The 13,314-nt window shown below is 43.3% G+C and overlaps 1 protein-coding gene across 2 annotated transcripts; it reads left to right on the top strand.

Annotated features, from left to right (window-relative positions):
* The first annotated feature begins 1,889 nt into the window (after positions 1-1,889).
* On the top strand, positions 1,890-12,377 carry CLEC5A (C-type lectin domain containing 5A). Of its 2 annotated transcripts, XM_055589547.1 has the most exons (6): positions 1,890-1,968; positions 2,958-3,017; positions 5,266-5,325; positions 5,639-5,775; positions 10,846-10,952; positions 12,263-12,377. In XM_055589547.1, exons 1-6 carry the CDS (start codon positions 1,890-1,892, stop codon positions 12,375-12,377), a joined length of 558 nt encoding a protein of 185 aa, XP_055445522.1. The 2 variants fall into 2 exon arrangements, with proteins under 2 accessions (XP_055445522.1, XP_055445523.1); XM_055589548.1 differs by lacking the exon at positions 2,958-3,017.
* The last annotated feature ends 937 nt before the right edge of the window (positions 12,378-13,314 follow it).

Genomic DNA, 13,314 nt, shown 5'->3' with positions numbered 1-13,314 from the left:
TCTATCTATGTATCTGTCTTCTTATCTACCTGCTCATCTATAAAGTATACAACCCAGAGATGTTGACAGCAACTATTGCTAAATGTAAAATTTTTATGAACATTGTTTTCTCAATTTTCCTTGCCAGTATTTTCTAACCACTTTTTAAAATATTTATTTGGCTGCACCAGGTCTTAGTTGGGGCAAGCAGGTTCTTTGATCTTCATTGGGGCAGGTGGGTTCTTTAGTTGTGGCATGCAGAATCCAGCTCCCTGACCAGGGATCAAACCTGGGCCCTGTGCACTGGGAGCACACGGTCTTAGCCACTGGACCACCAGGAAAGCTCCTCTAACCATTTTTTGTTAAAACATACATAATTAGTGTGTGTTTGTCACTCAGTCGTGTCTGACTCTTTATGATCCCATGGACTATAGCCCACTAGGCCCCTCTGTCCATGGAATTCTCCAGGTAAGAATACTGGAGTGGGTTGCCATTCCCTTCTCCAGGGGATATTCCTAACCCAGGGATCGAGCCTGGGTTTCCTGCACTGCAGGCAGATTCCTTACCACCTGAGCCATCAGGGAAGCCCCAGTGAGTACACATAGCCTTTACAGTAGGAAAAGTATATTAAAAAGGAAACCTTCAAATGTAATATATCCTTGATAGTAAGACTTTGGTATTATTCACCCTCACCAGACCCCCTGTATCCAGCAGAGCACCATGCTCATGAAATGCTGAATAATCATCACCTTCTCCCTGGCATAAGGCCAGGGAGATGAGCTGTTGGGTGGGACCAGAGAGGAGGAGTCCATGATAAAGGGGACTGAGCAGAGAGCCAGGTTGCTGTTATGGAACCAATGGGACATATGAGGACCTCCTTATTAAAAATAGCGACTTCAGATGAATTTCTTTTCTTAAAATTTTTTATTTTGACAATTTCAGATTTGCAGACATGTTGTAAAGAAAGTCCAAATAAATAATTCACAGACACTCTTCACCCAGACTCGTATCTGTTAACATTTTACTACATTTTCTTTCCACTCTATTTCAAGGAGATTCCGACACACAGAACAAGTTGGTATTAAGATATTCCATTTCCTAAATAATCCTACAATCATTCCCCTCTATGAGAACCCCTTTGGTGGGGACCTTCCTCTTTCAGAGGCTACTCCCTTCCCCTCCTAGCCCCTCCCGCTCCTTGGCCAAGAATACTGAACAGGAAGAAGTGTTTGCTCAGGGATGCTGGTGAGACAGAGACTATGTGAGGAAGGAAGGACACTGCCCACACACAGGAGCTTATTCTCACTGGAAGGGCCTCCACCTGCCACACCAAGCACAAGGCCACTGGGAAAGATCCCCACCTGCAGACCAGACCAGCCTTCCAGGGAGACATCAGGTGAGTCTCTGTGTGTCCTCTCTATACAGATTGTTGGCTCTGCTCCCAAACCAAGGACCTCAGGGACACTTGTCCTGTCTGTCGGACTCCTGGCATAATTTTTTGAAGACAGTGACTTCTGAGAGCTTAGACCGTATGGCCAAGACTACAAATGAAAGGCCCGGGGAGCAAGGATAATTTCAAGGTTAAGGGTTCTCAAAGTCCAGGAGAGGATTTATTCATCAGACAGAGTTTAAGAGCCACAGATGGGAACAGGGTTGAGGCCGAGAGCTAGGGATGGCGGAGGAGAGGCAGCACACCAAGTTCAAAGGTTCCCAAGGAGCACAAGCTCCTCCCTGTCTTCTGGGTATGTGCTGGGTCTCCTCCTTGCACCTATCAATGTCATGCCCGGCTTCCCAGCCCCTAAGGGGTGCTCTGAGAGTCTGGCACGTCCCCCGCTGGAAAGAAGCCTTGTCCCAGATTCTGATGGTGATATTCTGCCCTCATGCCCACAGGCCTCCTCATCTCCTGCATCATGAACTGGCATATGATAATCTCTGCGCTTATAGTAGTGGTGCTTAAGATTGTTGGAATGACCTTATTTCTGCTTTATTGTGAGTATCTGATCAACCTCTTACCGCAACTAAGATCGTACTGTTCTTGACTCTTCCCTTAGGATGCAGGGTTGAATATAAAAGTTAAATGCTCAAGACTTTCCAGCTGAGGGCAATTGACGGCACTTCTCATTCCCAGACACGCACAATGAACAGGGTTCCTTGGTCTACCTTGGAGATACAAAACAGAGCAGTGTCTGATGATTAGACTTCCACACAAAATTTTTGCCACTAGAGTATTCATTGGGTAATCTGAACTGAAGTACTCTGCAGTGCTTGTTATAGTTGCTAATTTGAAAATACAGCTCCAGTCCAACTCAATGCTAAGCTGTGGGACATGCTAAGTCGATCCAGTTGTGTCTGACTCTTTGCAACCCCATGGACTGTGACCCACCAGGCTCCTCTGTTCGTGGGGATTCTCCAGCAAGAATATTGGAGTGGGTTGCCTCTCCAATGCCCTCCTCCAGGGGATCTTCCCAACCCAGGAATCGAACCCAGGTCTTTTAAGTCCCTTGCATTAGCAGGTAGGTCCTGCCACCTGGAGCTACATTAAGGGTTAATGGGGTTTTACTGGGCAAGATATTTTCCTTTATGTACACAGAGACTAATTCATCCAAATGTTCAGAAAAAGAGGCCTCATATCAAAAGATTTTACCACAGTTGCAGCAAGTAAAATCTTCTCCAGCCTCAGAAGCCTGTGGGGAAGATAAATGAGGAAGGAAATATGATTTGGAGGCAACAGTTGGGTAAGAGATATCGACCATATGGCCCAATCTCAAGGTGCAGTTTCTACCACATAAGAGGGCAGGATGGGAATGCGTGAATATATCCACAGGAAACATATGCCCATCTTGGCTGACCTGAGCCAGCAAGCTCAACCTGTCCCACTGACAGGCACTATGTCCCACCAGCCCCACAGTAATGTCTGTCTGTAACACTCACTGCACAGCCACCTTTGAGGCTGAGTCAACAGCTGATTTTCTTTGCAGTCCCACAGATTTTTGGCGAAAATAATGCCATCTTCATTCCCACAGAGAGCTCTGGAACAGGTAATGTACATGAAAATAACCTCCTCTCCCCTCTCCAGGTTCTTCTGTGCTTAAGTCTTAGGGACCTTTCTCAAAGCCTCCTTCCCCTAGACATTCTTCTGTAGAATGAGTTCATAAAAAGCTGCTAATTGTTATAAGATGAATGAGTTCCAAAACTCCTATGTACAACATAGTGACTGTAAGTACTAACAGTGTATTGTATGCAAGGAAGTTGCTAGAAGAGTAGATGCTCAATGTTCTCCCGACACACAAAAAAAGATGATTATGTGAGGTGATGGAGGAGTTAACTGACCTTATCGTGTTGATAATTTTGCAATAAGTACATGTATGAGATCATCATGTTGTATATTTAAACTTATACAATGTTATGTGTGAATGATATCTCAATAAAGCTGGAAAAGTAAAATAAATGCAGCACACCCAGAAAAACAAATATCTTCCAATTAATTTTCTTACTTTTAGAGATGAGAAACCAAGACTAGACTTGGTGAAATTTCAGATCCTGTTTTCTTCTTGGGAATGAGGATGATTTGTGTATAACTAGTGTAATGTGATATGAAAGTACTTTATAAACCTTGTCATTTAAAGAATTGTTTAAAGAAACCCATGCCCCACAAAAATCATCAAAAATTATATTCAATGCCTTTTTTTGGTGCCAAGCAGTATGCTAGACCAAACACAGAAGGAGACTGAAAACAGGAGAAATTAGTCAACTATCATCTATAAAGCACAAAGTCCAATGCCAAAAGCTATGGGGGATAAAGACATGTCAGGCATGGCTCTCCTTATGAACCCCACCTCCTTTTGAAGCTTTTCCAAGGATCTCCTTCTCACTTGTTCTTAAAACAAACCTATTACTAACCACATCTTTATCAGAAAGATAATTTCTTCTTCATTTTTGTAGCAACTGAGGCACCCAGTAAGTACAGTGAGCCAAAAGGAGGAAACGCTGAAATGCTCATGAAATATGTATACAGTTCTGTTCAGTTATAATCCCCAAGTCGATTCTAATGAAAACCAGGTTATGCTATATTACAAAGAGCCTTTGAGCATGGGACTGAAATAAAAAGTGAATGCTAGCTTGCATGTTTTATATATGATTGTAAGTAGCTAACTGGCATCTGGGTAAATTAAACTGGTCTTCAACCACCATGGACAAACAACTGGTCCATTGAGGAAAAGTCTGATCGACCTCTGGAGCCACTGTAACTACCCGCTCCAACAGCCAGTGTTCCCCAAAAAATAATGAGGCCTCTTGGAGGCCTACTGATTCTCCTTTTATGTTTAAAGAGATGAATGGACTCTTCTCTGCCCACAGGAAATCTCTGGGGACTCCCCTGGCAGTCCAGTGGTTAAGACTCTGTGCTTCTGCTGCAGGGGGGGGCATGGATTCAACCCCTGGTCAAGGAAATAAGATCCCATATGCCATGTGGCATAGCCAAAAAACAAAAGAGAAACCTCTAGAATGCCCATCTGCCTCCTTGTCTGCCAACATCCTCTAGTTCTGAATCTTGTTCCAGTTAGCACAGTCCTTAGAGCTGATAATTGCTGATGAGAGAGAGTCAAGAGCTGCCCATCAGGACTATGGGTTTTCACATAGGGTTTAAGGCACCAGCAATGCAGAGAGCACCAAAGGTGCTCTGTGGAGCCTGGGGAGAAGCACTCCAAACGGCTCTTTGGGGAAAACACTGTAAAAGGTATAGATGAGAAAGAACAGGGAGCTTTCCTTTCTGGTACTGAATGCATCTATTCCTCTTCCTTTCTCCTGCTCTTTTTCTTGGCATTTCACACTGTCAAAAGTATATGTGAGTGTGTGCCAAGTCATTTCAGTCATGTCCAACTCTTTGCAACCCTATGGATTGTAGCCCACCAGGCTCCTCTGTCCATGGGGATTCTCTAGGCAAGAATACTGGAGTGGCTTGTCGTGCCCTCCTCCAGAGCATCTTCCAAATCCAGGAATCTAACTTGAATCTCTTATATCTCCTGCATTATCAGGCGGGTTCTTTACCACTAGAGCCACCTGGGAACCCCGTCAAAGGTATATATGAGACACCAAAAAGACACCGGAGGCAGGTCAAATAATAGTAGTAGTTGGATGGATGTTCCAAAGGGAAAAAAACCTGAAAAATTCCAACACAGAGTGGCAAAGAGTCCCTTGTTAATTCCACTGTCCATTCTGGACATCTGCTGTGACATTTGTGTGTCACATCCATCATCCAGCTATCTTCAGGTTTTCTTTTCATTTCAGTCCCACAGATTTTGGGGAATGGCACTGTCAGCTTCACTCCAACAGAGAGCTACGGAACAGGTACAGTGCAAGCTTATAGCCTTCTCCACCTCCAGGTTCTTAGGTAGTGAATTCCTAGAGACTTTTCCCATTGTCTCCTTTCTTATGAAACTGTTTTCCTCAATGGGACCATAATGACCTTATCATCATTCCCTTCATGTTACAGACAGGGAAACTGGGGCTAAAGTGGATGAAATTTCTTCCTGGATTGAAGAGAATTGTATTGATATAATAATTATAAAGAAACCCACATCCTACTGTCTTATGATTCACTCCCAAGGTGCACATCCAAAATCTCACTAATCTCATCCTCTCTTTTCTTCGATTTCTGTAGTCTGCCCCAAGGGGTGGGATTTTCATCAGGGAAGATGTTTTTTCTTGTCCAAATCAGAATCATCTTGGAACAAGAGCATGAACTTTTGCAAAGAAAAAGGATCCACGTTGGCCATTGTCAACACGCCAGAGAAAATGGTAAGCCCATGGAATGGTACAGAAAAGCAGCATCCCCTTCACCAGCCTCAGTGGGTGGAGTTGAGTTGATGGGGCAATTTGATTTGTGGAGCAGGGGATGGGTGTTGGGATGGACACGGGGTGGGAGGCTCTTCTCAATAGCAGTGGGGTGTGTTCCTCAGACCCATCTGAGCTAATGAAATCTGCACTCTGGTCTCTCTCATGAGCAGTGTATTGGGGAGGGGCCAGGACATTTAAAATACAGGGAATCATGTTGATATATGGCAAAACCAATACAATATTTTAAAGTTAAAAAGTAAAATAAAATAAATTAAAAAAAAATAAAATACAGGGAATGACTAAATGAGCTGATATGTATAAAGCTTTTAAAACTATGGAGTTCTTCATAGACATGAGCTGTTAATGTTTGATCCCAATCAGCCTAATAAGTAAGGAAGTTTTTAAATAACAAAATTAGTAATATGCAAAACAAAGAATCAGGTCATAGAATTGGGGTTGCAGTGTGCAATTATGAGAGTAAAAATAGCTCACAGTATATAAAAAAGCTTTATTATCTCTTTTTATCATAATAACAATTCTGAGGAGTTATAGTTCTTCATATTTTATATATGGGAAAACTAGGAAAGCACCTACAGTCCAATAAAAATTAAATTTTAATAAGTGAATTTTCATGCTTAAATAAATAGAATAAAATTTAAATATGAAAAATTTGGGCACAGGAAAATAATTTGATCAAGGTCATATACCTAATAAATGATAGCACATGGAATTGAATTGAGATCTCTCTAAGTCCAAAACCCACACTCTAATCAATTTTAGGTCTTCCCATGTAGTACTAGTGGTAAAGAATCTGCCTACTGATGCAGGAGACAGAACCAAGAGCTGTGGGTTCAATCCTTGGGTTGGGAAGATCCCCTGGAGAAGGAAATGGCAACCCACTCCAGTATTCTTGCCTGGAGAATCCCCATGGACAGAGGAGCCTGGTGGGCTACAGCCCATGGGGTTGCAAAGAGTCGGACATGACTGAGCAACTGAATTTTAGGCCATAATTTTATTTGCAGTTGCCTCTCCTTCAAACCCTAAGTATTCGCTGAGCACTAGACATTGTGCTGCACACAGTATTCTAGCTTCTTTCTGCTCTTCCCTTCACACTTCCTCTAAAAAGTCCTATTGTGGTGAAGAGTTTATGAGAGCGTCTCTGTGAATCTCAATAGTAGGTGCCCAACAGTGATCAGGGATGGTGATGATACAGCTCCTCTAGAGCTAAGGACTCAAGTGAGAAGAGAAAAATGCCTTAAAGTAGAAAACGAAGAACAAGACAGAGTGCAGAAAAGAGAAAAAGGAAAGAAGAAAAGAGGAGAATGGGAAAGGAAGTCCATAACCTCTTTTCCTATACTAAACCCTTAAGAGTTGATGCATCTCAAAAGCCATTCTTGGCATTGTCTGCCAATTACACTTAACTCATGCTAACCCCAGAAAAAGCTCATCACATCAATGGCTTGCTAATGACTCTCATATCCATATCTTCAGTTCCCTTCCCTAGACCAGGAAGAGTATCACATTCCACTTTGATATCTCAAAACCACGACAAACATACCATGCTTGAAACTAAATTAAATGTATTTTACTCCAACTGCTCCTCCTCTTGTATCCCAAATACTGGTGAGTCATCATGTCAACCGAAATGGAACACCGACAGTTTTCTGGCACTTCGCCTTTTCGCGTCCCTCCTAAATTAGCTGCTAACCAAGTTCTTTCCCTGCTATCTCCACAGCAAATCATTCAGCTCTCCCCTCGATTTCTTTGGGATTCTTCTAATTTCTCTCCTTGCTCCTAGTTTTGCCGCTTCTTACCTATCCTCCACAGATCTGACTTACTAATTGCTCTAAGGCTCTAAACTGTCTGTGCCATTTTCCAAAACGGAGTTAAAGTCCAGTTTCCCTAACATGACATGTAAGCCTTGTATGGTCCAGCCTCTGCCTTCTCTCCAATCCTGTCTCTGAACCCACCTCCCTCCTATTTCTGCACCAACCGAATTCAGCATCTTGTAGTTCCACAGATGCTCCAGCCTGTGGCGCTAGTGGTAAAGAACCCGCCTGCCAATGCAGGAAACGAAGAGCAGCGGGCTTCATCCCTGGGTTGGGAAGAGCCCCTGAAGGAGGAAATGGAAACCTACTCCAGTATTCTTGCCTAGAGAATCCAATGGACAGAGGAGCCTGACGGGCTACGGTCAACGGGGTCGGTCACAAAAAGTCGCACACAACTGAAGTGACTGAGCACGCAGGCACACTCTGCAGTCTGCCTGTGATCTAATGCGTCCTTTTCCAGGAAGTCCAATCCTGACCACCCCACCAACCCCCCACCCCCACCCCCAACACACACACACCCCGCTCCTAGCACTTGCCTTACAATAACTATCTCCCCAAATCCATCTCACATATTACTTCATCTACAGCCTTTATATAGACCCCGAAATCCAGGTAGAATTATTCACTTCCTCCTTTCTCCCTGGGCATGCATGTGTGCTAAGTTGCTTCAGTCACATCTGACTCTATGAGACCCCATGGACTGCAGCCCGCCAAGCCCCTCTGCCCATGGGATTCTCCAGGCAAGAATACTGGAGTGGGTTGCCATGCCCTCCTCCAGGGGATCTTCCTGACCCAAGGATCCAACCTGCATCTCCTGTGGCTCCTGCATTGCAGGTGGATTCTTTACCTCTGAGCCACAGGGGAAGCCCTCCTGGTCCATATCTAATACAGATTTCCTAAAAGCATTACACCTGGGATACCCTACTATGCTGGTCAACTTGTCTATCTTCTTTTATTAGATCTGTGGATTTTCAACATGTTGGGATAACTGAGGTTTTAAAAATGGTGATGAAATCTATTCATCTCTTTCCAAAAACATTACATAAGCACAATATTTTTAATAAAATTCCAGCGGTTTTATAGATCCCTGTAGAAACCATCCCTGCTTCCAGCAAGAGATAGAAGGGTTAAGAACCCTTGTTTTAGACCATGGGTCAGCGGACATTTTTAAAAAACAGAGATGGTATATATTTTACACTTTTCAGGTCCTATGTTCTCTGTCACAACTACTTAATAGTGCCATCATCATTCAAAAGCAGCTATACACCATATGTATCAAATTGCCATGGCTTGTTCCATTAAAACCTTGTTTATAAAAATTTGCTCCAGTCTGAATTTGACCCACTGCCCATATCTTGCCAACCCATTTTAGATCATATATATTTTTTAATATAAATTTATTTATTTTAATTGGAGGCTAATTACTTTACAATATTGTATTGGTTTTGCCATACATCAATATGAATCCACCACGGGTGTATACATGTTCCCCATCCTGAGCCCCACTCCCACCCTCCCTCCCCATACCATCCCTCTGGGTCATCCCAGTGTACCAGCCCTGAGTATCCTGTATCATGCATTGAACCTGGACTGGCGATTCATTTCACATATGATAATATACATGTTTCAATGCCATTCTCCCAAATCATCCTACCCTCGCCCTCTCCCACAGAGTCCAAAAGACTGTTCTATACATAGATCATATATATATATATTTTTTTAAGAAGCAAATTTATTTCTGTATCTCCAACCTAATACAATGCCTGGCACACAACAGATACTCAAAAAAAAAAAAAAAACAAAACAAAACAGTTTCCTAAATGAGTAAATATGGTAATCAAGCTTTAAAAATAATGAAGTATTTCAGGGAAGAAAACTATTAGGAAAGGAGGAATAAAGGCAATAACCATGGGGATGGAGAGAATACTTAAGTGGGCTTGGATAGCCACTGATAATGGGAGGAATGTGAAGAATACAGGAGAGTCCAGGGGACTCCGAGGTTTCTGGCCAGAGTGATTAGTGACTCATTAATTTAATGCAGAAAGTAAGGTGTCTAAGGTCAGTGTCATTCTAGCAGGCACTCAATCAGTTCAGTTCAGTTCAGTCGCTCAGTTATGCCCAACTTTTTGCAACCTCGTGGACCACAGCACGCCAGGCCTCCCTGTCCATCACCAACTCCTGGAGTTTACCCAAACTCATGTCCTTTGAGTCAGTGATGCCATCCAACCATCTCATCCTCTGTCGTCCCCTTCTCTTCCTGCCCTCAATCTTTCCCAGCGTCAGAGTCAGTTCTTCGCATCAGGTGGCCAAAGTATTGGAATTTCAGTTTCAACATCAGTCTTTCCAATGAACACTCAAGACTGATCTCCTTTAGGATGGACTGGTTGGATCTCCTTGCAGTCTAAGGGACTCTCAAAAGTCTTCTCCAACACCACAGTTCAAAAGCATCAATTCTTCAGTGCTCAGCTTGTTTATAGTCCATCTCTCACATCCATACATGACTACTGGAAAAACCATAGCCTTGACTAGACAGAACTTTGTTGGCAACTGATTATTTTTTGTGGCATTATTGGCTTTGGCAACACAGTTTCAAATCTCCCTGTTTTCCCTTGCCAAGCATTCAAGGAATTTACTTGATCCAGTCTTGCTGCTGCTGCTGCTAAGTCACTTCAGTCATGTCCAACTCTGTGAGACCCCACAGACCGCAGCCCACCAGGCTCCTCTGTCTCTGGGATTCTCCAGGCAAGAATACTGGAGTGGGTTGCCACTTCCTTCTACAAGATGATCCAGTCTTATTTGGAATGTAAAACTTCTGGCAATGAAAACATTCTTCTGCAGAGTAGATCAAAGAAAGTTGTATTTGAAATTACCCTTTTTTAGATGGTATAGTCCCCTCCTCCTTCATTTTCAAAGCATCAGCATCACCTGGGAATTTGCTGGGAAGGCAAATTCTTGGTCCCTTACACCAGACTTACTAAACCAGAGCCCAGCAATCTATGTTTTCACAAGACCTCCACATGATTTTGATGCTCTGGGTAAAATGAGAATCACTTCTCTAGGGCTGGTGGGCAGTGCCAGGGATAGCCAGTCCTGGAGTCCTTTACTTGTTCCCAGAATCAGATATAATCATGAGTCCATTGGCACAAAGGAAGCAGCAGAAAAGAACTTTTTGCTGATTGTTTTATCTCTTTTCAATTTCCAGAAATTTCTCCAGGACATAACTGGTGCTGAGAAGTATTTTATTGGCTTATTATACCAGCCTGTAGAGAAAACGTGGCACTGGATCAACAACACTAAGTTTAACGGCAAGTACGTGGACATCTCACATTTTTCTGGGATCTTAGCTGGTTCTAGAGACTAGACCCAAGACTCAGTGGGTTTGCCCTGGAACAGCACAAAGGCTGAGACTTAGCTGCATGTTCTCCTCCTCTCCTTTATTCCAAACCACTTATCCCCAGAGACACATTTTTAGGGTAAATATTTTCACTATGGAAAATATCAAATATTTCTGCATAGAGAGAACTGTTCATTTAACAAATTATTTTGTTCAAATCAAGATCCAAGCAAATCCACATACATATCATGTTTGGTATATCTCATAAGTATCTTTTAACCCATATATCACGTTTTTTTAACTAAGTTCTTACAAGTTCCCCAGATGTGGCTTCTCTATCTAAAGAAAGGTTATTATAAACAAGTTGTCTATGCCTTAAAGCTACTAAACTTTAACTCCCAAGATCTATGTCCTATGTATTATTCCATGGCCATAGCCATGGTGGGGAACATGACACTCCCAGTGGACCTATGAAAATGGTGAGTCAGATAGAAAGCAAGTCAGTTCCCCAGACTGAAACCAGCTGCTCGCAGAGAGGAGTAAGTAAGCATTCATTCAGACCCTTGCTAAGCACTTTACACATCATTCCTGGTAACATTCGCAATGATGCTATTAGGAAAAGCCTTTATTGATTCTCACTTAACAGACAGCTGAATTGAGGATGAGAGACTTAGAAATGTGTTGAATAGCACAAAGCCAGGGTGTGGTAGAGCTGCAGTTTGACCCTGCAGCCACTTGGCTCCAAAACTTATGACCTTCCCATGAAACCAGACTCTTTCCTGTTAGACTGAAAGACAGTTAAAAGAGGTATGAAAAGACTAACCAAGTTTTTCATAAAGCCAGCTGGTGTCCAGGAAAGGAAGAGATATCTCCTTCCTCCTTCTCCTCTTGGGCCTCCTGTTGAAAACATAGGACCTCCAGCACTAAAACATTATGTCTGGGAGAAAAGGGGACAAACAACCCATGAGGTATTTCTGACCAAACAGAGTGAGTTAATCCAAGACAATGAGTCCATAAAAGCTCACAGGAGAGCTGACGGGAAAGCATCAGTTTTTGAGCTGGATTTGGGGATGCTGTTGCTGCTAGGTTGCTTCAGTTGTGTCCGACTCTGTGAGACCCCATAGACGGCAGCCCACAAGGCTCCTCTGTCCCTAGGACTCTCCAGGCAAGAATACTGGAGTGGGTTGCCATTTCCTTCTCCGTGGGGATGCTGAGGGGGTACCAGAACTAGGAAAAGGCAGGGCTGAAAAGACAGGCCTTAACCATGCTTTCTTTTCTCAACTAGTGTTACCAATCAGGGTCAGAATTTCCACTGCGTGACCATAGGCCTAACAAAGACATATGATGCTGTTTCATGTGACATCACCTACCGCTGGATCTGTGAGAAGAAGGCCCAATGAGGAAGTTCTCTGTGGCCTCTGACAAGAACAACAAATATACAACGGAGACAGCAAAACAGCATATTGGCAATAGGGACTGATCCAGGAGATACAAAACATCAAATTCCTACGTCGGTCTTCCACAGGTCACTGGAGAACCCCCTAATAGCTCCTCAGTGCCAAAGTACCAGGCCCTCCACAAATATACTTGCAGATGCACAGCTGAGGCAAGCTCCTCATTCTGAATCAGCAACTCCCCGAGACCCTATTTCCTGTGAGAGTCACACCCGTGGCTTTGGATCTACATGGGTCAACTGATCAAATGATCTTTTATCCATCTGTCTACTAGTAGAGGTCCTTGGCTATTGGGGGAAATCAGTTTCTGCATTCCACTTTGAGGGACTGGATACTATTAATATCACCAGGAGACAGACTCAGTTTGATGGAGACAACTGGTTGATACAGAGATGAGGTCTGCTTCTATAGAACCAAGGATTTCTGACTGATCAACAGGCTTTGTTTTGTCCTCAGAGCACATGACCATACTACCAGGGAGAAACTGCAGACTGAGCAGGTGTGAACATTACTTAAAGAATAGCAAGAGTGGAAGAGGGATAAACTCAGCTTCTGGAGCTCACTTTTGTTCCCAAGAGACCCCTGTTCTCATACTCTCCAGCCTACCTGGGGAGGGACAGCAGAGGCCCTCTTCAATCTGCTTTGAGGCCAGGCCTAGGAATGGTCGTGAGAGCTAAGCTGGGACCAGAGACAGCACTGTTCATGAGAATGGAGAAGGAGCTGGGCAGGGCAGGAATCTGCTAGGAAACCTCTCTGAAGACTACTTAACACCTAAGATGACCACACTTCAGAGAATGAATCTCTGTTCTTCAGCAAAGTCCTAAAGAAATAAGCTAAATATTTCCTTGGTCTTGGCCTGAATCTCCATTTTAATGGGTTTTGA

This window comes from Bubalus kerabau, chromosome 8 (genome assembly GCF_029407905.1).
Source record: "Bubalus kerabau isolate K-KA32 ecotype Philippines breed swamp buffalo chromosome 8, PCC_UOA_SB_1v2, whole genome shotgun sequence".
In the NCBI taxonomy this organism is placed as follows: domain Eukaryota; kingdom Metazoa; phylum Chordata; class Mammalia; order Artiodactyla; family Bovidae; genus Bubalus; species Bubalus kerabau.
The sequence above is the reverse complement of the archived record's forward strand: the minus strand, read 5'-3'. Positions and strand labels throughout refer to the sequence as shown.